Raw genomic sequence first — 24,289 nt, forward strand, 5'->3', positions numbered from 1 at the left:
ATTGATTGATTGATTGATTGATTGATTAGCTAAATCATTTTTAAAAATCATGCATTATTTAAAAGAAAACTACAAAATCATTAGTTTCAAGCCCAAATTACTCACTTTAACCACTGTTATATTCAGGTTAAGGTTGATGCTTTCTGATTGTGTAGTTACACACAAGACAGTGTTAATACAACACCATGTTAATAGCATGTTAATGACAAAATAGAGACAGATTCAGTGTCGTTAAGTTTGAATCAAATTAGCAGTCATCGGGGTAAATTAGAAGAAGCTTCAGTAGTTTAGGGAGTTGTCATCTTGTACGGTGCACACAAAGGAAGAACTGAGCGAAGCTTAGCCATGTTTGAGCTGCAGTGACATTCTCACTCAGTCGCATCGCACTCACAAACAACAGCCTTCAGTTATTATCCAATCCAGGGCACTGTTTGAGTCAGGGCTGTTACAGAGGGATGTGCTCACCTGGTCTGTGGCGTTTCCCTGCGTCTGCTGGCTGCGAGATACTTGGCTTTCGTCCTGCAGACTTCCCCGCTGTGCCTCCGGGGTAGTGGAATATAACAGAGGCTGAACACAAACCCTCCAACGCAGCTAGAAGGGCACAAACAATAACAACAAACTCTTTTCAACAGCACTTCTTCATTCTTCTTTCCTTCAGACCGATGTACGTATAGATTTTTTTTGGAATTGGGTGTTGAGAATGTACTTGTGTGAATTAAAGAATAAATAAGTGAATACAGGTTAAAATATAAGCCAACAGTAATATTATTAAAACAGTTCATGTGTGTAATATGTGATTAAAAAGAGACATTTAATTTCATTGATTTGGAGTTACATTAAAAAAGGACTTCATTTCCCAAGATGCTCTGGGAGCAGAGGTAACCTACATGATTACAATCAAATCAAAATTGAAAAATTACTTTATTCATCCCAAAGGGGAAATTCAGTACAGTACATCAGAGTTTGTTGTGGCAGCTAGGCAGCTATGTGGAACCTCGGCATGAACGCACACGATGTATGTTTTTTGCTCTTCTTTATTTTTCACTAAAGAACGTCTGAACATGAAAGAAAAGGTCTTGCTTCGTTATTTTTAGTCAAGAAGCATTTTCTGCTACCTTGGGGTTATAAAAGCACCATAAATTACATTTAAATAACCAAAAACTTCAACTCATTTAATACGATGAATTACTTTATTCAAAATTGAGGCTTTTGTTTGAGGATTTTTTCTTTTCTTTTAGGCTGATGATGTAATAAAATATGATGACAGACATTTGAAGCATCATTCAAAAACCTGAATAAAAGTTTGGAATGTAAAAAAAATGACATCCCAGCTAGAACCAGAAAGATCTATCAGTTGACTTATATTATCTGCAGATTATTGGCCTATCGAAGGCATATCGCTTTCAGTGTACATGCTGACTGATAGGTCTTGTTGTGAAAACTGTTTTACACAATATATGACGCAGAAAATGTTGCTTGGTTGATTTAGAACTGGAGTTCGCTCTTAATTTTTTTAATAGTCAGCAACTGACTGAAACTGAACAATGATGTTTATTTAGCTATCTATTTTATTGCAATTTATTCTTTATTTTCTCATTTATAGAATTGGCTGACAATGTCATTCATTGTTTCTATAATGTAAATTAACATAGGGCTGCACAATTAATCAAATTTTAATCGTGAACACGATTTTGGCCGCCACGATTAAATTAACCTGATCGTCGGCGATATTTCCATTTTAAAATGCAGCTCTCCTCCCGTGAAAAAAGCCTGGTTGCTGATTGGATAGATCGCTAAGCAGGATGTGATGTAGTACTCAACACCACAACAACACGCCATTTGTAAAAGCCGACGAAGCACTGTTGCCAACTAAGTGACTTTGTTGCTATTTTAGAGACTTTTCAGACCCCCTTAGCAACTATTTTTCAAAAAAGCGAGCGGCGAAAAATCCAGCGACTTTTTATGGTGTTATTGGAGACTTTTGGAGACTCCTTCTTACTCTTCTTAACGAGCAGCATGGGTCGGCAGCTCAAAGAGTAAGAACGAGTCGAAGTGGCACAGTCCTCCTGCAGCAGTCTCTCCCAGCTGCAGAGCCGGGGGGGATGTTAATCCCTTAGCGTCCACTCTGCAAATTCCTAATAGGCTAACAGTTAGCTCTGTAGCAGAACAGTTTGTATGTGCTGCTGCTGCTGCAGGAGGTGTTCACTTAGCGATCTCTGTTTGTTTACAACAAGCACCGGACACGCACTAAAAACCGCTCCTGTTTGTTTAAAAGCAGTGCAATGAGGCCTCATTTTGTTTTGCTTGTTTGTTTGTTTTTCCCATTTCTTTATCACTGAGGGTGGGGGTGGGGGGCAGATGTTTCCCTTGTAGTTGTGATGTGTTTATAAAACTGAAAACTTATAAATAAAATATGTTAAAAAAAAAAGTAGTGCAATGAAGATACAGATGTTTTCCCAAACATGATGAATAATCATGATTAACAATCGTGATTACAATATTGATGAAAATAATGGTGATTATCATTTTGGCCATAATCGTGCAGCCCTATAATAACGTTTAACCAAAATTTACAATATCAAAGAGTTTTACCCCTCTAAAATTAGTTTTGGCATCGGCCCAAAAATCACCAATCTGTTGGTCTCTCATTCAAACGTTCCTATTAAATTATTTATTCAAATATTCTTATTGCTTTTCACATTATACACTCACAGTAGTACTCAACTCAAACTCAAATGAAAATAATAGTAATAGTTCTATTAAATTATAAGTATGATTTTGTGCTGTATCTGATTATATTAAAAAACAAACCCTGAATTATTGATAGTGGTATTGGCCTCAAAATCCAGTATCGGTCAGACTCTAGCCAATGCATATCAATGAGAAAATGACAACATTGAGAAATCTAGCCATGTGAATCAAAGCTTATAGGAATAGGCCACCATCCTCCGGACTTACCACCCAGCCAGAGGAAGTCATTGACCCCCCTGAGCAGCTCCACAGCCATGTGGTAATGGACCAGGGCGTCCTGCAGCATGCCTGCCTGGAGACACAGGTCCCCAACATGCTTCCTCATCCGCCCCTGGCAACGCTTTTTATAATGCCTGAGAGAAAGCAGCAGGGGAAAGTGGAAAAAAATCATGTTTCAGACAACAGCAGAGTAAAACGACATGGCTCAACCAACAATATATGTTTTTGTCTTTTAAATTGATTTTGGTGAATTCATATAGTGGACTTTTCTTCTCTTTTTTTTTTTTAAGTTTCTGCTGTTGTCATTTCTTATAGCAGCAGGGTGCCAGGAGAAGAGACTCAAGTGAATCTTATCAGTGAGCTACAGAGGATGTATAGGGAGGGAACGCACAAGCAAAGGGAAGCAACAAAACAAGGACAGAGTATGAGGCGACCTACGACCCTGTAATCTTGCACAATAACACAATAACACAGGGACTCGGGAAGGAGCAGCTTCACCAGGACACAGGGACAATGTTACCGTTTTGAGGGAAACCATGAGCCCCATTGTGCAAGACATTTGAGCATTCTGAACTACTGGGAAGGTCATGTAAAGACAATAATGTGGATCAGCAAAACTCAAGGGGAAATAGAGTCGTGGACAGAATGTCTCTGAGCTGTCGAGAGGCAGAGATAAATAAAATCTAGGTAAATATTCTGGGGAAATCTATATCATACATCTAGCAGATTTAAATGAATGCTCAGAAGGCTTTTCTGGCAGAGAGAAACTAAAATGAAAAGGAGGCCACTCTTAAGAGAGTCGTGAAAAATAACAACATCCATAATAAACTGATTCTCTGGAAAATGGATGCCATTATCAAAATCATGTTTTTTTATGAGTAGCTGCAGTGCTATGCCAAGCTGGAAGGTAATGTATGCTCTCATGAATAAAGATCCATGATCCATGGCCAGCGTGTCGCTCCACCATCTACAGCCAAACAGACAAATGCACTTTACGATTCCAAATGTTCTCCTGAAGCTGGGACTGACGAATTATAATCTCCCCCTTTAAAGGACCATACCAGTGTTTTGGCATAAAATATGTAGTTTGTGTTTTCGGGGTGAATTTTGCCCTTAAGTTCTAAAGATATGCATTTTTCTTTCAATGAAGATTCAAAGCTTTGACATTGGTTTTTCCACCATTCACTCTCTTCAGTTAGATTTTCATACATGAACTAAGTAACATATATATACATTTTATATATACATTCTATATATATATATATATATATATATATATACACACACATATATATATATACACACACACACACACACACATATATATATATATATATATACACACACACACATACGTATATATATATATACACACACACATACATATATATATATATATACACACACATATATATATATATATATATATATACACACCATATATACACATGTAACTAAAGGTACATTAATTTGGACAATTATAATGACAAAATAGCTAATAAGAGTTTAATTTAAGAGCTGATATCTAGACATTTTCCATGGTTTTCTTGGTAATAACCAAAATCATTATCAAGAAAACCATGGAAAATTTATTGAGCTACTTTTGTTGTGATCATTATATTTGTCAAATATAACAAACAAACAAATGTACCTTTAGTTGTACCAGACATTAAAATGAACAACTAATTGAAGAAAACAAAGGTGGTCTAATCATTTTTTTAGGATTTGATGGACAGGGCTTTCAGGTGCTGGTCAGAAGTCCTAGGTTAGAGTTTAATGGATCCAAATGCAAAAACTGTTAAAACAGTAATGTGAACTTGGCATCTTCTTGTTTTAAAAAGGATGCCGTTACTGTCTGCTGATGTTTTTAAATGTTGAGGCTTCCCACCAACCCTTAAAGGCATGGATGGATGGATGGATGGATGGATAGACAGACAGACAGACAGACAGACAGACAGACAGACAGACAGACAGACAGACAGACAGACAGACAGACCAGTCTACCAAAAGGGGAGAAAGATCGGCAACAATACAGAGTACACTGGTTTATTGCAAATGAGCAAAAGCACAGCAAACATGGTATGGTCCTTTAACTAAAACTGAATACGTGGCCACTCTGTGGTCATTTGAATGTAACTTACCAGTTTTCTTTACTATAACAGTGTCGAACATTAAATGGCTGATATAAAATGTGTGTAAAGCGGGTGCAAAAAAATGTTAAATATTATTGCAAATCAGGCCTTGTGGTATGAGGAGCTGTGATGAGATTTAACTTGTATGTATTTTGGCATATTTCATTATAATAACTTGTGTTACTGCTAGACATTTTTGCCAACAATTTTATTTTCACAGCTATGGGGATATTTTTGGCCTGCAACTTCAATCAAGCATCAAATTGGTTTGTGTATAAACTGAAAACCTGCAGAGGAGCGAGGAGTTTGGCTTGGAGTCATGAGCAAATGCACAACAGCACAGAGGTCTGGCGGCTTCTTTCAGGGCAGAGCTAAAGCCAATGGGGTCGGTATGGGTTAACTAAACTTATGAGTCTAACATCTCACCTTTTCACACCCAACAATAAACTCACAGGACAGTGTGAAAGAAAAAAAAGAAGAAAGACAGATAAACCAAGGGAAACAAACGAAAATGAACGCAGCAAAAATCAAAAGACAGATTTTTGAGAGGAGAATTTTTGAGCAGGCAAGGCTGATATGTAACAAGCAATTTGACACGGAAACAAACACACACTAACAACTATGAAATAATGCAGTATATCACATAAACTCCTTTCACCAGTGTCTTGAGTGCTTTTGAAGATGGGTTATAGTGCAGCAAACAGAAAAACTCACCTGCTATCTGTGTCCAAACCCACAAAGTCCTTCTTCTCAAAGGGCACACAGAGCAGTGGTATCTTGTCACCTGACTTGTCTGTAGCCCGGTCAAGCCGCTTGGACTCCAGAACAATAAATATGGACTCCACAAAGTCGTCCACTCTCTTCTCCACGTCGGGGCAGTCCTCAAAGTTGGGGTAGAAGGCCACGTCGGTCCGCTGCTGCTCTGCGATCTCTCCCTGCAGCCCGAACACCAGCAAGCGCGAATCGTACAGCGTGGAGCTGTACACCTCCTTCTGGCCGTGGAAGCGCTCGGCGGTCTGGGGCCACTCCTTGGCCGAGGCGCAGGTGGTGATGGAGATGAGGCCCACGACTTTGCGGTGCGTCTGGAAGTCTCCCCACTCGTTGTTTTCAGGCAGGTAGTGGTGGCGGTAGCGGATGTAGAGGAGGCGCTGCGAGTCCCTGATGCTCACCTGGCTCACGCTGGCGATGCGTTTGTAGATCTTGAAGAACTGGTCCTCGGGGACTATGCCGACTGGCTGGACCACCACAAGGACTGTCTGGTGGTCCTCGGCACATTGCATGTAGTCTGGGACGCTCATCTTCATAAGTGGCTTAAAGGGACAGAAAATCAAACACATTTAATAGAGCTGATCATATTACCACAATAAATTCTGCATCTTATTATTACAAGTAAAACATCCCATGACGTCACACTGAAGTTGAAGATTTCCAGGGGGATTTCTGTGTGATATCAATAATGTTGATCGATCCCCTAAGAAACAACCCCTATTCAGAAACTGTGCCGTTAAACGAGCCGTCAGGACTTCCATAAGGTTAAGATGTCACAGCTCAACTACTCATTCCCCAGCTGCAATGATGATGCAGAGATGCCTAAAGCACAAATGTGAAAAAACCATTACCAATCAAATCAAAGCAGAATGGGCTGTTTTGAGAGGGGGGTTTAAAGACACAGGTGCTCAAATAAAAAAATTTAATACCGGTATAATAAAACAGACACTATGAGAAAAGTATGACCTGAAATATGTGCACAATTAATAAAAAAAAAAAACTGAAATTATTTTATTTGCCCTACAAAATATTTTAGATGGCTATGATAGTGCCATTGGTGGCCTTAAATCTCTGTGTCACCCCTCTGCAAGGAACCTTGGTGTTATTCTGGACACTGACTTCAAGTTTAGTAAACAGATAAGCTCCACAGTCAAAACTAGTTTCTTAAAGCTATGACTACTGTCAAAAGTAAAGGCTTATCTCCCCACTAATGATTTTGAGCGAGTCATCCATACATTCATCACATCACGCCTAGACTACTGTAACTCTTTGTTTGTTGGTCTTGACCAGTCAGCAGTGCGCCGCTTACAGGTTGTCCAAAATGCAGCCGCCCGCCTGCTGACTGGAAAGAAACGGCGTGATCACATTACCCCATCCTCTCATCTTTGCACTGGCTACCTGTAAATTTTAGGATCCAGTATAAGGTTTTATCAATCGTTTTTAAGTGCTTAAATGGTCTGGCACTGTCTTATTTATCAGAGCTTTTGAAACCCCACAGTACTTCCAGAGCACTTAGGTGGTCTAACAGCTGCTCCTGGTCGTACCGCGGTCCAGACTCTGTCCTCGTGGGGACAGAGCCTTCTCTGTGGAACAGCCTACCTCTCCAGGTCAGAGCTGCACAGTCTGTTGAGCACTTTAAAACATTATTAAAAACCTATTTATTCTCCTTGGCGATCAGTCCCAGCTAGGCAAGAATCCTTGGCTTTTTAACTTTTTTTCTCTTTTATTTTATTTTTTTACAACTCTATTCAAAGATTTGTGTATTTTATACTTAATATTATAAAGTAATGTTATATTTTAGTCTTAATATAATTATAGCTCACTTGACTAAATCACTATCTAGATAATAATTTCCCTTTCAGATACACTTAGAATTTCTATTATTTTTATGTTTAAATTAGTATATACATCCAAATCAGACCGTGGTAAGTACAATTACTGCATGGTTTTGAGTTGGATTTTGTGGTTTTAATATAATTATTTCTCTGAAATAAAGCAAAATTGAAATCTAAAACTTTGTCACAAGTTAAAAACAGACATCAAGGAGTTCATTTTTAGTTATAACTCAATTTTGACCAAAATTGTAGTTAATGCAGTTACTCTTTGTAGGGCTGTAATAGTCGACGGGAGGACTAACAAGGGTTAATAAGTAAATAACAAACAGCTGTGTTTGGTGTGACGTCTACTCCAACCATAGACTCCAACACAGCCTCTGACGTTTGAATGAAAAAGTGCTGCTTTGAGTCTCTAATGTATAAAGGATGTCAACTTTTATTCCAGCGACTCCTTTAAAATTTAAAAACTAGAACTTTCTCACTAAATACAACGCTACCTTTGCCACAAAGCAAAGCAACACCTGCTGTTGTCTTTGCTAACATAAACACCAACCAGTGTGAGCTAAATGTGATGGCTGACAACCCTACATTACGACATTGGTCTGTATATTAATGATAGTTTTACACCAGCAGAAACCGCTGACGTTGAGCTATATAGTCGCCTCAAACATTTCTGTCAGCTAGCTTAGCTTCACTAGCTAACCTATGAACTGGCTGCTCCAGACAGTAACTGAGTGAAATAACCAGTTCATTAATGCACATATCAGCTCTGTCAGCCTTTTCTTTGTCCTTTTAGCCAATGACTTTAATATAAAAGGTTTACTCACGTTACCTTAGCAGTGAACCTGTCAAGTTTTGCAGCTTCCTTATTTGGACCAATGTTTTGAAACACAAGCAAACGCTAATCAACAAAATATCCGGTGGGTATTTTCAAAGTAAAGGTCTTATTCGTATGTCTATGGTCCGTAAACTGTGGCTATAAGATATTTGCAGATTTATTTTAGATAATATCACCTGTGACTTTAAGCTCCTCTTGCAAGATGTACTTTTTGGTTTTAAAGTGAGTAACATTTCAGTTGAAAAATAATATTATTTAATTTAGACGTTTCTTGGAAAGACCTATGAAATTTGATACAAGTTATAGGGGGGGAAAGAGATAGTATTAACTTGGTGCAATTAATTAATTCCAAATAGCTTTTGTAACTTTGAGTCTTTGAGGTCAGCAGAACACATGAATATGTAGAATTAAGTCTCACCTGACAAATTGATTTTTAAAAATGACTAGTTAGCAGAGTAACATTTCAGTTGAAAAATTGAAAAATATTATTTAATTCATCTAATTATAATCCTTGCAAAGTTTTACATCCATAAATGTAAATTTGCCAAAGTGAAACCTTTCTTTTGTGTTTTTTTTTTTTTTTTTTTGCTTGTGACCCCTGGCCATTTTTTATTTTTTATATAATTTTTATTATTATTTTATTACTTATTATGTTATTATTTTCATTTTCTATTTATGTATTTATTTTTGTATTATTTAGATGTTTCTCAAATATTATTAATGTAATGTTTTCCCTGCTACTTCTGTTACTGCACAACTGCTGTATGTGTTCTATAAATGAATGTGAAATAAAGGTTATATTAAAATAAAATAAAAAATAAAAACTGACACGAGGTATAAAATAAATAAGGAAAAAACACATAAAAAATGCATATGGTCTTATTGAGAGATGTAATCAATACACCTTTTTTTTTTTACCATTGTAGTTAGGTCACCTGAACAATCAATATCACCATCTGCCACACACCACAACAACAGAGTATTGTCGTCATCTTGTGTGGTAGGGGAAGTTCTCATCTGGGTATCCACATGCTATTGTATTGTAGTATTTGCACAGTATTTTTCCATTCACCATCTACCCAAAAGTGTGCTCATTTAACTCCTTTTTGTAGTACATAAGATGATGACAATATGCAACTGTGTTAAATAAGCCATGTTTTGCTTTTATTTTGAAATCACGACCCTTGTTTCCTGCTGTAGCTCGCTTTTCTTCTTCTATGAAGGTAGAAGTCTAATATGCGTCTTCAGCTCCGCCTAAAGAACAAATGAGGTACTGCACCTAAGCGCAAGACTTCCCGCCTACTGATACATTTATATGAATGAAATTACAATCACATTAATGTAATCGTTCTACATAAAAGTTTCGAAAAACAAACTAGGTCTGTGAGTACAAACTTGATGTCATATTTCATCATTAAACAGAACATATTTATAAAAAGTCTGTATACAGTGGTGCAGAAAAATATGTCACACACACATAATGTTGCTATGAATGTACTGACACTGCAGATGCTGACTGTGGAAGATGTCATCTCACTGACTTGCAAATTAGAAATATCTTATCCTCTTGTGGGTGAACAAATGTCCCTGTAAAATTCCTCATTAAGATGAGGACTATGTATACTGCCCTACAAAGCCTAACTGCAGTAACTACATTTTTGGTCAAAATTAAGTTCTAACTAAAAATGAACACCTTGATGTCTGTTTTATCTTTCAAAGTTCAAAAGACGAAGTTTCAGATTTCAATTTTGCTTTATTTCAGATAAATAATTATATAAAAAAACACAAAATCAAACTCAAAACCAAGCAGTAATTGCACTTACCACGGCCTGCTTTTATACCTGTATATTGATTTAAACATAAAAATAATAGAAATTATAAGTTTATTTGACAGGGAAAAAATAAAAATCATATTTAGACTAAAATATAGCATGACTTTACAATATTAAGTTTAAAATACACAAATCGTAACAAAATCAATTAGAAAATGTTTATTCACTGAAAACAAAATATAAAAGCTGAAAGAAGACAACATTGTAGTTACTGCACTCTGTTTTTGTATTACTATTAGAACCTTTTACAAAAAAAAACAGAGTGAAGTAACTCAATTTTTGGGGTCAAAGGTCTAATAAATCTCTTGATTTTTTTGCATAAAAATGACAACATCAATACATGTAAAAAATAAGTGTCATATCACTTATCTACATACAACCAATTTGACTGGCCAGTTAAAACATGTTAAAAAAAACTTTAAAGCAGTTTTTCTCAGTTTTACCTTTTGCGTACTTACTGCAGTTAGACTTTGTCGGGCAGAATAGACGTTCAATTTTATTTTAAGATGAGAAAGTTGATTCAGGCATAAGTTTTTTTCTTAGTTTCAAGCTTTCGGTAGATCTCATGGATATATAATAATGTTCAGACAGGTAGATTCAACTCCATTTTATTTTATTTTTTCACCCATATATCACTTTTCACAATCTTCTTGGAAGACAACAGCATTTTATTCCCTATCTTCTTCTTTTTTTGGCCAAGGGGAATTGGTCCAAAAGCAAAGCAGGAGCTCAGAGAGAGAGAGTCATGGAATGTCTAAAACATGATTCATAGTGAATATACATCAAAAACAGGCAAACATCTACAACCATCGACTTACAAAACAGTGCACATACATTGTGTGTGAAGGCTGTCATTACCAGGGATCCCAAACCATAACAACACAATTTTGAAAGCAGGGAAGTTTGACAGATGTTACGAGTAAGAGAGGGAAACCATGTTGTTCTTGATTTTTTTTTTTTGTTCGTTAAAAAGACAAGCAAACCAAAACATGACATTATATTACAACTGAGATCGATTCACTGAAGGAATGCACATATGTAAAAACAAATAAATTAAGCCTTCATTTTTCCCATGTGGTGAGTCCGGTCAGTCTAAGCACACCAGCTTTGACCTTTATGTCTGGATTGAGAATAAGGCAGGGTTTCAGTGCATAGTCACATTACTGCGTCTTCATGCCCAGGGCAAACTGTAACAGAAAATAAACCAATGAAAAGCTACGTGGTTGAAAGCTGGAAGATTCACGTCTAATCATTTACAATAAATATGAAATGTTCCCTTCTAAATGTTTTCCGTTTTTTGTACTGTCAGTCAACAATACAGAGCACCCATCGGTGCCATGAACAAAGCTTCTAAGTTAAACAGAATATGGAAAATGTAGAAGATGGCAGGTAAGTGCTAATACTACAGTGAAAATCCACCTGCAAAGCGTATTACAGATATATATTGGCACCAATTGGGACATTAAGAAATGTGTTCATCCTGCTCATCAGCTAACTACTGAAATGTTCTACCACTGATTTACTACCTTTCTAATAAGTTTGACCCATTGGTGACCATTGTCGCATATCTAATGAGAGTGTTTGCTTCCCAGTTTTAACCATTTTTAACCCTTTGATGCACAACATGGGTTTAAAGTGACCCGATATGTATGAGTTTTTTATGTTCTATATCTTTGCAATAAATTATTTTCATCATTCAGTATTCCAGGTTTTCCTCTATTAGTTTGTTTTGATCATCATACACCCTTATTTTATGTTTTCCTTTAATCATTTTTTTTTTATAAAATCCCTTTTTTTGTCACTACTCCTCTAATGCACAACATGGGTCAAAAATGACCCAAATCCATTTTTTTAGCTAAGTAGCTTAAGCTAACTACTAAGCTAACTTCTTGGCTAAGCATTTAGCTAAGCAGCTTGCTAAGCTAACTACTTAGCTAATTTCATGGCTAAGTAGCTTGCTAAGCTAACTACTTAGCTAAGTTCTTGCTAAGTAGTTAGCTAACTAGCTTGCTAAGCTAACTACTTAGCTAACTTCTTGGCTAAGTAGTTAGCTTAGCAAGCTACTGTTAGAAAAATTGTTCTAACACTACTTAGCCAAGTAGATATATCTACTTGGCTAAGTAGTGTTAGAACAATTTTTCTAACAGTAGCATGTAATAATACAAAAACTTTTTCTCTTCATAAAGTATGAGAAGCAAAATGAAAATAATGATCTGTTGTTATCAAAAACAAGATATTTAAAGAATACTTGGAATATTCAATCATAAATTAAATGATATCAAAAGATAGAGCACAGAAACACACAGCAAGCATTAGATAACATGGGAAATGAATGCGGGTCATTTTTGACCCTTGTTGTGCATTAGAAGGGGTGTCAATATGTCGTGAATCAAAGGGTTAATGGCCCTACCTTTGTGTGTTTCCTGTAAATATCATTTACTCACATGAAATATTTCCACACTAAATAATATCTTGTCAAGGAACCCTTTGTGTTGGCCCATGTTGTAACATGTAAATATATAGATTACTGGAATTAGCCTAACTTCTGTCTGATTTCTTCAGTATTATTATTAAGTAGTATAAAAAAAAAGACACTGTGGCCAATGGCAATGTACACCGATACCTTTTGGTGTCAACAAAGTACTGTCTACAGAGAATTTATGCCAAAATATTCTTGATTGCAGATTTTTGGAAAATCTTACATGGCTTCATATTTGTTTAGTTTAAAGGCACCCTGTGCAGTCTTTGACCACTAGTAGCACTATGAACCAATGGCTCTACAAGTAAGTCCCTGTTTCACACTGCACAGATGGAGAGCTAGTGGCGGTAAAGCGCAAAGAAAAGTATCAACATGTTCAAAAGGATCCATGCTAGCAGATATGGATGTAAACAATGCGTTACATTCTATCTAAAAATAGATTTTAAATCGTGTAAGTAAGGAAATGCATTCAAGATTTTCGGAAGACCTCATGGACAATACATCTGAATGTAAATATTACTTCTGTTTGTATAAAACAACAAAAACAACACAGGGTACCTTTATTGTGTCACAGACAAATATTACTTTGTGGCTGAAAAGCCCAGTGTGTTGGATTTAGTGCCATCTAGTGGTGAGGTTGCAGATTACAACAAACTGCTCACCCTAATTCCTACACACTGCTCTTTTAATTTAATTTATTTAATTTATTTGTATCCTTAAAATGTGTCCGAAAATACACATTTGGCGGCATAATCACCCCTCGAAACAGGTCTGATGAGTCCAGGACTGCAGTGTGTTCCCACTTAAGAACCAAACCTCTTGTCATATGTTATTAGATAGGGTGACCAGTGGGCCAAAATTACAAAAAAAGGCATCATTTAGCTGCTATAACTCTTAATTAATTGGGTTTAAGGACATCACGGTCCTTGCTACTACCGTATGCGTTTGCATCCATGTGAAGTACAAATAATGTGAGGTCATGTACAACATGGGAACTTGAAGGCTACAGAAAAAGACGACAAAGTATTTAAGACTGAGTGATGATGTGTGTTTGGTCTGCAGAGGATCAGGAAGATTCTGGGTTAAATGTTGTCATCCAGCGGATTAGCTTAATCTCCAGCGATCATGTGGCCGTGACCAAGATTAGTCAACCTAATTACCGCACATTTAGACACCCCATTGACTAGTGGACTAGGAGCACTTAGAGACACTAGCCTGTCACAGGGGAAAGGACAAGGAGATCAAAAGGAAAGAACAGGAAAAAAAAAAACAGAATCAAACATTAAGACTAAGTCAAATGGTGCAGTAGGGGGAATGTGTGTCTTCTGATTATTTAGATATTTGGCATTCGTCATTATGGCATTGAAAGTGAGTGGATACTGCCAGTGGTGCAGAGAGAGACTGGATAAAGGGCCCCCATCAGGGCACAGGGTGGGTGGTGGGGGAATGGGGTTAAGATGGAGAATTACACTCCGTCCTCCTCACGCCAGTTTCAGAAATTGGTCCACTGTATCTGCTTCAACCGCATCAGAAAACATTTCATAGTCCTGTGGAGAAAAAGAGTCAATCAGCAAACAAGAACACAAAGACATTCCAATATGACAACAGTATAAATTCATAACCCAAAGGCTTGTCATTTAAGACTGGGGTTGTCAAAAGTATCGATACTCAAAAAAGTATCGATACTAAAACGTTGTATCCGGATACGATACTCATTTTCAAAAGTATCGATACCTAGCCAAGGAATGAACGCTTAAGTTAAGTTATTGTTATTTTTTTTTTTATCAAGCTTGGCTAATATTACTCATATATACCTCAAAATATTGTTCTAATTGTTATTGTTTATTGTATTTATTTATTTTTTGCACTACCTCAGACCTGAAGCTTGTTATCATAGTTGCAGTTTCTTTTAGCACAACTGTTTTTTATTATAAATATTTAACCTGTGGTTCTGTTCATTTTTACATGTTGCATTTTTCTTGTTAATAAAAATATTTCTGTTAAATTTTGGAGTCTTTGTTTTTATCCTTGTGGTATCGAAAATGGTATCGAGTATCTAATATTTTCCTGAGAATCGGTATCGAGTTGAAAATTTTAGTATTGTGACAACCTTATTTAAGACCCAGTATCTTACAGTTAAAAGTAGCTCTGAACTGTTTTTGGCCACTTGGGGGCTGTAAAAAAACACACACACATTATGACCTTTGCAGTTGATATGGTGAACTTGGTAAACAGCTGCTTATTTAAACATCCAGAGCAACATCGGCATTTATTTAGAGTCGTGTTTGTGTTCACCCGATGAGTCCAAGTTCAATATTCACTCTGTTTTTGGTCTCTACCAACTAATATCTGTGTCTTTGCCTGCTAAATACTCCACCATCTTTACCAGCTAGTCTAACTACTGCTGAGCAGGAAGTCCTGTGGGTTTTTAAAGCTTAATAGTAATAGTGGGAAAAAAATTCTTGATGGGAATGCACTGAGTAGGTTATTTCAACTTTTAGATGACAGCAAAAGAAGAAGTATGAAGAAAGTTGAAAAATGTATATTTTCTATAAAGGATGCAGAGGGGCACATATGCTGAAAATTTCAAGCAATTATATGAAAGTATACCTATACCTATACCTATACCTATATTAATCATATGTTGAAAATGATTTGGGGTCAAAAAGGACCCCAGGACCACTGGATTTCCACGCCTGACTCATCTCATCTGTAAGTCTATTTAGCCTTCCTATCTTTCAGAGTTTTAAAGTGCGCAACAAGGTTCGATTTCCCAATATTATTTAAATAGTTTCCAGCAAATATCAATGTTCATGTGCGTACCTTATGAAAAGTAACCGTTTTATGGAGTTGCAGACGTTGTAGAGTGGTATGTAATGTACAAATACATACTTCCTACGGGCACTGCACTAGTGTTGACTGATTTAATTTACCACCATCCCACACACACACACACACACACACACACTGTAGCGAGTGAGGGGAATCTGCATGTAGTTAATGTGGATGTGGTCAATAAAAAAGTAAAACACATATACAGCGGGGTGTTTGTGTGATTTAAACAGCTCTCTATGCAGAAAACGCTTAACTAAATGCCACAAAAATAGACTTGACATTAAAAAAAAAATGCAGAGGGACATCAAAAACCCCTCAAAAACACGTCCAGTGGGGATTTGCCTTAAGAGTTAAAATTTAACTTTTACACCTTTGCAGAAGACATGTAAAGTCATTCCTCATAAATGGTAAACAGGTGCTGTGCACTTATAGTAAGCTGAAAATACATGAAGACACAGGTTGGACTTTGCGCTGCATTTACGTGAGATGGAAGTAACTCTTGTAGCGTGTCAAAAGAATTTTACATTCACATTCATACATACTTTTACATTTATATACATAAATAATTTTGTTTGTCTCTTTCATATGTATTTGGATGAATATTCGTGCATGTGGATGCAAGAAATGCATTTCTGTCATAGTGTCACATTATTCCACTGATCTACGGCTTTTTTTTTTGATGAGGGGCCTTAATATTTGGTTGTTAGAGAATTGTGAGCATCATAAGCAGCATTAACAGCTAAAATATAAAGCTATAAATGCTCTCTGCTGGACAATATAATATAACAGCACATTCTCTGTCCCATTATCAACATATCTTTGGCATTTGTATACTCCATTTCTTGTTGGTTATCAGCTGTCATTGAGGCAAATTTACTGAAATATCTAAATATTTAAAAAATACATTTGAATGAATAAAAATGTATTATGTGTTATGTTATGTATGCATGCTTTGCTCACCCCACAGTACTGGTCCTCGTTGAACAGCTGTGGGGGGACTGCTGTGGGGTTCCCTGCTTTGCTTCTCATCTCGTCACGGAGCTCTCCGCCCACAGAGATGTCGATGAGCTCGTACTGGATGCTTTTACTCTCAAGGATTCGGATCACTTCTGCCTGTTGAGACTTCACCTGCAAAACAAACGGCACCTTTCAGAAACCGCTGAGAACCACAGACTCTATTTTAACATCGTCCTCTTAGGGCTGGGCGATATGGACCTGATATATTTAGGCTGGATATCTATATACAATATATATCCCGGTATTTTTATCCCAAAGTGAGAGCAAATGTTCAGTCAAAGCCAAATATGACATGTCACTAGTAGTTTTATTGAAACCGTTTATCTAAGTGAACATAAATACTGTACAACAACAGGAGTACCTTTTTTTTTTTTTTTTTTATATCAAGGCTCCATAAAGTGCACATTTAAATAAAAAAAATTCTTAAATAAAAATAGCCTATGAAATAGAATAGTCCAATGGTGGTATAGTTTGTCCGAAAGTAGCTGAAAAATACAATTACAAAATACAAAAAAAGTCATACTATAGTATGTCTATTTTTGTCAAAAATGGTCAAATTTTGAAATGCCTAAAAAATGCTTAAAATGGGTCAATTATAGTCTGTTGAAACATATTAGAGCATCATATAGCCAGAAATATTCGTATTCACATGAGAAAAGAATAACAAACATTACAGTAATTAAGTAAATATGACAGTAAGGGCAGCATTTATATATAAAGGAAGAGGTTTAATGGTCATAGTCAATGTTGGGAAAGGGTTGCATTTTGGTTTGGTTTAGGCAATAAAGTTAAATATGGGTTGTTTTAAGTTGCACAAACAACATATGGGGTCGTTGTGTGGGGGTAAGACTGTTGCTTTATTAGGTGGTCTTCTCCTTGTGTCATAGCAACACAGAACATCTTGGGACATGTGATATTTTCACAAAAGAATACTACAAAGTAGGGCTGGGCGATATGGACCAAAAGTCATATCCCGTTATTTAGGCTGGATATCGATATACAATATATATCCCGATATTTTTATCGCAAAGTGAGAGCAAATGTTCAGTCAAAGTCAAATTTAAATATGACAAGTAGTTTTATTAAAACCGTTTATTTAAGTGAACATAAATACTGTATAACAACAGGAGTACTTTTTCAATAAAAAAAAAATCAAAGCTCAATAAAGTGCACATTAAAGTAAAAAAAATATCTTCAATAAAATTAGCCTATGAAATAAAATAGGCCAATCTTTTTCCAAAATAAATATATTTATATGAGAAAAGAATAACGAAAATTTAAAAAACTGAATATGACAAACCCTAGTAAGGGCAGCATTTATATATAAAGAAAGAAAAAAAATTGAACTATATCGATATATGCGATATGGTCTAATTCCATATCACATTTAAAAATATATCGATCTTTTATATCGATATATCAACCAGCCCTACTCCCACTGAATAAAAAATTAAGTCAAAATATCCGAGAGACGGATGCAGCCCTGGTGGCGTCATTACGAGCCAGAGTCTGAACACAAAACTTATCAGAAAAATTAACACTTAAACAGCATCAGCACGATAAAAACGACCTAAAATGACAGAAACCATCTCCGTCAGCCATCAGTGTGATGATGAATAATAAGAAGAAGGCTATTCACCAACTTTCATGGACTGTAACATTATTTCTCCTCAAGGGCAAGGACGTAGACATTTTCAAGGCAGAGCTGTGACAGAAAAAAAACACTTCTTCTTCAGGCTGTGCCTTTAACCCATTGACGCCTAAAACTTCCTGTAAAACCTCTGGGCGATTTTAAAATAAGCCCCTAAACCTGAAGTTTTTCTGGAAATTCAACAGAAGTGTCAGCGCTTCTACTAAATAATAGATTTTCCAGCCTCTGTAGCAGATAGAAATGAAATTCAAAAAGTATTTGAGAGCTTATACAAATACTACAAAACGACGTAAACGCTTTCCAGGCTTCAATGGGTTAAAAAGCAGAGGTTTTATCTGGCTCTGGGCTGATGATTAATAGACCTCGTGAACGGTCTGCTATCTTTTTGGGCGAGTGAGGAAGTTGGGAGGGGGTTTTGTCAAAGTGACCACACCTAACTGGAAACACACAAGCTGGCATTTAGTTCCCCACAGCTGTTGCAAGGCCAGTGTCGTGTCCTTAATGTGGAAAGGGGAACTGCTTTAAAACCTCTGAGACTCACGTGACGAGCACAGCCGTTGACAAACTAGCTAAAACTGGACACAATATTTTCAAAGGGAGTAATTACATTTTAAATATGACCTTTGAGTGAGATTTTTAGGTGTGTTTAAGTGCTGCATGTACTAATATAACACATCAGACCTTTTGGAGAATAATTTATTAGCAGTATTAAGAGAGGGAGCAAAGCTAAAAGTTCACTTTTGTGTATTAGTTGGATATATTCTTTCGCTTTTACAACAATTATTCGATTAATCGAACAATAATCAATTATTAAATGGATCATCAACTATTTTGATAATCGAATAATTGGTTTGAGCAGTTTTTTAAAGACAATAAGTCCAAATTCTCTGATTTCAGCTTCTTCAATGTGAATATTTCTGGTTTATTTGTTGCTTTATGACAATAAACTGATATCTCTTTGGTTTGTGGACAAAACAAGAGATTTGAGGACGTCATCTTGTGGTTTGGGAAACACTGATTAATATTTTTCAACATTTTACTGACCAAACAACTAATGGATTAATCGTTTTTTATTAATTAATTAATTAATTAATCGACAGATTAATCAATAATGAAAATAATCGTTAGTTGTAGCCCTAATGTTGTTGTTTTAGAATAGTAAGCATGGTCTTGCTATAGTCTAAATTTAAAAAAAAATAGTTTCACAAATGACATACATTCAAATAGAGTTGCAGCAACTAGTAGATTAATAATAAAATTAATTATGCACTTCACGAAAAAACTCGAAATGTCGAGAGTGAAGTCACTTTTTGTGTACAGTAAAGTAGACTGCAAGCTATAACCTGATTTTCCTCAATACGGCTAATATATGTCCAAAATATTAACAAAAACTACATAAAAGCAGATCCCAAGACAATAGTTGTAGAAACCTAGAACTAGGGCTGGGTGATACATCGATATAAAAGATCGATATACTTTTAAATGTGAAATGGAATTAGTCCATCGCATATATCGATATAGTTCAAATCGTCATGTTAGTTAATGTCATATTTAGTTATTTTGTAATGTTCATTATTCTTTTTCTCATATAAATATATTTATTTCGTAAAATGACTGGCTTATTTTATTTCATAGGCCATTTTTATTTAAGATATTTTTTATTTAAATGGAGCTTTGATTTAAAAAAAAAGGTTCTCTTGTTGTTATACAGTATTTATGTTCAATTGAATAACCGGTTACAATAAAACTATTTGCGACATGTCATATTTGACACTGACTAAACATTTGCTCTCACTTTGCGATAAAAATATCGGAATATATATTGTACATCGATATTCAGCCTAAATTTATCTGGATATGACTTTTGGTCCATATTACCCAGCCCTACCTACAACCAAGAATAACTCATTTATGTGTAGGAGGATTTTAGTTCTACTACACCCTTAAATATTGTGCTTATTGTTCATTTTATGACATTGATGGAAATCAGGTTGTAGTTGCAGCCTAAATAACTGTTGGGATAGAAAACAATGTTCCTCAGCACGGGAAAGACCAATCTGTGAATATCTTTCCAACTTTATCGAACACAAAAAAGTGACTTTTTTTTCCTCAAAATCGTATTTCAACTGTATTCGACACTTTTTCCGGTGATTTTCTTTATCTTGGACTGCATAATGTCCATTCACCATTGTGAATTATACTCCGGGGTAGGATGGCCTGCCCTGGCCCCTCCAAGGGCTAGTCTGGTATACTTTAATTTATAGGCAATATTAGGACTGCTGCCTTCATACATTTGCACCTTAATTACTGTGAGACATGCTGGATCTTATTCTCTTCATTCACAGGATCAGTTGTTGCTTTCTGTCCCTTCTGCTGTACGGAGTTGGTTAAAAGGGCATTTGTTTACTCTGCACCTTATGCTGGAATATGCTACAGAAAGACTGGAAACAAACTGACTTAATTTCTTTGAGCACTTTTAAATCCAAACTGAGAGTTATTGAGGCCAATTCCACAATATGCACTTGTTTCTCATAACGTGTCTTATGTAAATATGTAACTGTAGTTTGTGTTTGCTGCCTCTTGGCCAGGGCTCCCTTGAAAAAGAGGTTCTTAATCTCAATGGGATATTTCCTGGCTAAATAAAGGTTGAATAAAAATAATAAAAATAATGAAAGAAAATGTCCTCCTCTCATTATTTTTTTCTCCTACCTGACCCTAATCCTCTTCTGTATTTTAGTCATCTTTTTTAAGCGAAAAAGGCCAAACATTTTCAAACTTTGGATTTTTGGACTGTTGGTCAGATAGAACATCCCATTTGCGCTCTATGCAAATAAACTTTTTTTTTTTACACTACTTACTGGCATTTTATTTAGAAAACTATTCACATGCACATTTATCAATAATTTAAAAAAAGGCATTAGTTGCCCTACATTAAAATAATTCATAATAAAGAGATTGTCTTTACTTTATCTCAAATTATTTGAAGTTAACCTTTTGCTCTCTGTTTTTTATGACTGTATCAAGGTTATAATAGTTTTGTTTTTTTTCATTAGTTTTAGTTTTAATTTTGTTGTGTTTTTTTTTGTTTTCAAATTCAGTTAATTTGAATTAGTTTTTAGAGTTAGTTTGCTAGTTATAGTTAAGTTTCAGTTTTTATTAGTTTTAGTGTTAGTTACTTTTTGTAATGGGGTATTTGTTGGGTGCGAGATTAAAAAAAGTCACAATAAATGTTGCCTTTATTTCCTTTGTCTGATCCATCTCAGCCCCAGTAAGTTTATTAAGTCATAAAACCAGATAGATGAAATAGATTTCATATCAACCAAAAAGGTTTACGTATGAAAAAAGTTGACAAAGATGTAAACGAAAGACATTTTCACTATAATTTTAGTTAACTTTTAGTCAAGTTTTTATTTCTATTTCAGTCAACGATAATGTTTTTTCAATTCTAGTTTTCGTTATTTCGTTAACTATAATAACCTTGGACTGTATGTGAAAAATAAAAGAGAAATCATTTTAAAATCATAAAATATAGGGAAGGCAGAATGGAATAATTGAAGCCAGTAGTCAGCTGCTTGTATCCAATCTAAATCTTCCTCCAAGTCTTCTTCAGTAAACCTGAAATCTGCAGGTTACCTGGCTGCCTTACAGCAGGAAAGGGTTAAAAGCTGGTGCACGTCACAAAACTTTCTCACTGCATGAATTCCTCACGCCTAATGGGTACCAGATGTTTAATCCCAATGCTTTGCCAAAAAATGTTTTCATAGTGCTGCAAAAATAGTTGCTACAACGGATATTGTGTTTTACAGCATCAGTTTTTATGTCTGCAGACAGTCTGGATGTCAACCTGTTCCAATCCATTCCTCCTCATATATTCTATGACTATGTGGCAAAACTTCACTACAAAGTCACACTACTTAAGAGTATACTGCTAATAAGCTAACAGAGCATGAAAGAATGGGCTTTTTCTGGATGACAGAGTCTAGACAGAGTCTATTGGTGAATTCGGCTCACATACACCCCCAGGCAGCTCTCACTTCAATTACTTTCATATTTGAATCCTGGATCCCATGCTCGATTGACACCAACCTACGGAGGATTGAGCAAGTGTCCTACTTATAAAATATGAAATTCCTTTAAAACAAGTGCTGTTGATCCCTACAGTCGACATGCGGGTATCACAGATTTCTGCTCTTATTCCTCTCGAGAAGTTGACTCATGACCTTAATCACAAATAGGACAAGTTCAGGAGGATCTGGGAACCATTGCATTCCTTTTTACAGAAGCTAGAACTCTCCATTTGTCCCTGGAAGATGAGGACTGTCTGCCCTTTCATTTATTTTGTGTATGTGCTCTTCGTTTACCTGTCTCCTGTCGTCTTTTTATTTATTTACTTACTTATTTTATGTATAAATAGAAACTGTTAGTTTGAGGGGGGACTTCTTTTGTTTTGTTTTGTGCTTTCTTGTCTGAATTGTTGTTGTTTTTTGTTTTTATTAACGTTTGTGCTAATAAAAATGAAAAACCAATAAAATGAGTATTGGAAAAATGTTGAAAATAATAATAATAATAACAATAATAATAAAATAAAAAAATAAAAAACAAGTGTTGTTTAGTGCATTTGATGTATGCAGAAACAATAAACACATATTGTTTTATGGCCTCAACATCACAATGTACAGCTATGTGCCATAACCATGGTAACCTTAAAGTGACAGATTTTTACATTAAGTTTGGCGCACAGTTCTCCACACAGGAAACGGATACATATGGTCGCTATAGTTCGCTTTTCCGGCCAGTCTTATGTACCAAAATGACACTATGACAGTGTCACTGTTTAAGATAATTAACACGGTCCATATTTGGGATACATTTCTGCAAAAACATCTAATAGCTAAACCTACTTCTCCTCTCTAACATAGCGAGATAACGGTGTCGAGGTGGATCATACATCCGGGTTGTCTCTGCAGATCGTTAATGTGTTAACGCTGTTAACGTTACATGTACAACTGATAGCTTTCATTTTCATTAAGCCTCCAACCTGCTAATGCTGACGTTACAGTAATGATCTCAATGGGCGCTGAGCAGCATAGGCCCACTGCCCCGTTAGTCAGAGGAGGCTCCTACTGATAGGGTGCTGGGTGTGTCTGTTGGACCGAGCATTGTTAGATCTGACTCCGGACCTCTAAACACAAACACAACGATACATTCATTAAACTAGGGCTCGACTCACCGTCCGAGAGGCAGTAACGGTGGTGTAGTACAGTTTGATCCCCATTGCTGCAGGTCCTTCCTCTGCCTTTGTGTATCTGCCTCTGGTCGCCAGTAGCTTTCTCTCGTTGGTGTCAAGCTAACGCTTATCGATTAACAGCTAAGGAAGTTTGACAGGGTTTTCAAAATAAAAGACATATTTTCACATCAAAGCGAATAAAAATGTATAAAGTAAATACTATCTGTATATACCTTGCATCGCTGTATTATTTGAACAATCTAATGCAGAGGAATAAAAAGAGCAAGTAAACATGGAATTACCTGTTTGAGGCCCTGGAGCACAGCGGATTGATTGATTGATTGATTGATTGATTGATTGATTGATTGATTGATTGATTGATTGATTGATTGATTGATTGATTGATTGTGACCATTCTTGATATAAAAATATGAAGCAGCAACCTGTGCCATACATAAAAAAAATAAATAAATAAATAAATAAAAATAGTCAGGGATGACACAATAAAGCCCCGAGGCTTATTTCCATTGTGGTCCCTATAGGGCAGGAGACAGGGGCAAGTAGCAGCATATCATACATACATGAAACATGTATCATACATACATACATACATACATACAAACATCATTCATAAGATACAAACAAACATAAATTACAGTTTCAAATATACATGACAAATACAAATTGCCAACAGTCTAAAATTGG

The 24,289-nt window shown here is 35.9% G+C and overlaps 2 protein-coding genes across 3 annotated transcripts in view; both read right to left on the reverse strand.

Moving 5' to 3' along the window:
* trappc9 (trafficking protein particle complex subunit 9) overlaps positions 1–9,580 on the reverse strand; it is a 302,989-nt gene extending 293,409 nt beyond the window's left edge. The window contains exons 1-4 of one of the 2 annotated variants that reach the window (XM_059349529.1): positions 9,479–9,580; positions 5,817–6,412; positions 2,959–3,104; positions 466–591 (exon numbers count right to left, since the gene is read on the reverse strand). In XM_059349529.1, the coding sequence (XP_059205512.1) occupies positions 466–591; positions 2,959–3,104; positions 5,817–6,412; positions 9,479–9,535 (925 nt within the window). In that variant the 5' untranslated portion in view covers positions 9,536–9,580. Of the gene's footprint in view, positions 1–465; positions 592–2,958; positions 3,105–5,816; positions 6,413–8,537; positions 8,641–9,478 lie in introns of those variants that run through there. The other variant, XM_059349531.1, reaches the window with a different exon arrangement.
* Positions 9,581–10,967: 1,387 nt separating this feature from the next.
* On the reverse strand, positions 10,968–23,724 carry sh3bgrl3 (SH3 domain binding glutamate-rich protein like 3). Its single transcript, XM_059350064.1, has 3 exons — positions 23,588–23,724; positions 16,650–16,817; positions 10,968–14,401 (listed from the first exon to the last, which is right to left on the reverse strand). The coding sequence occupies exons 1-3, from the start codon at positions 23,630–23,632 to the stop codon at positions 14,336–14,338; spliced, it is 279 nt and encodes a 92-aa protein (XP_059206047.1). The 5' UTR covers positions 23,633–23,724; the 3' UTR covers positions 10,968–14,335.
* Positions 23,725–24,289: the final 565 nt, after the last annotated feature.

This window comes from Centropristis striata, chromosome 14, assembly GCF_030273125.1.
Source record: "Centropristis striata isolate RG_2023a ecotype Rhode Island chromosome 14, C.striata_1.0, whole genome shotgun sequence".
Taxonomy (NCBI): Eukaryota; Metazoa; Chordata; class Actinopteri; order Perciformes; family Serranidae; genus Centropristis; species Centropristis striata.

Coding starts and splice junctions, on each gene's coding strand:
- sh3bgrl3 (XM_059350064.1), bottom strand. CDS start 23,632: ATGGGGATCAAACTGTACTACACCACCGTTACTGCCTCTCGGACG. Junction 16,818..23,587: donor CCGTTACTGCCTCTCGGACG/GTGAGTCGAGCC, acceptor TTTGTTTTGCAG/GTGAAGTCTCAACAGGCAGA. Junction 14,402..16,649: donor ACGAGGACCAGTACTGTGGG/GTGAGCAAAGCA, acceptor TTTTCTCCACAG/GACTATGAAATGTTTTCTGA.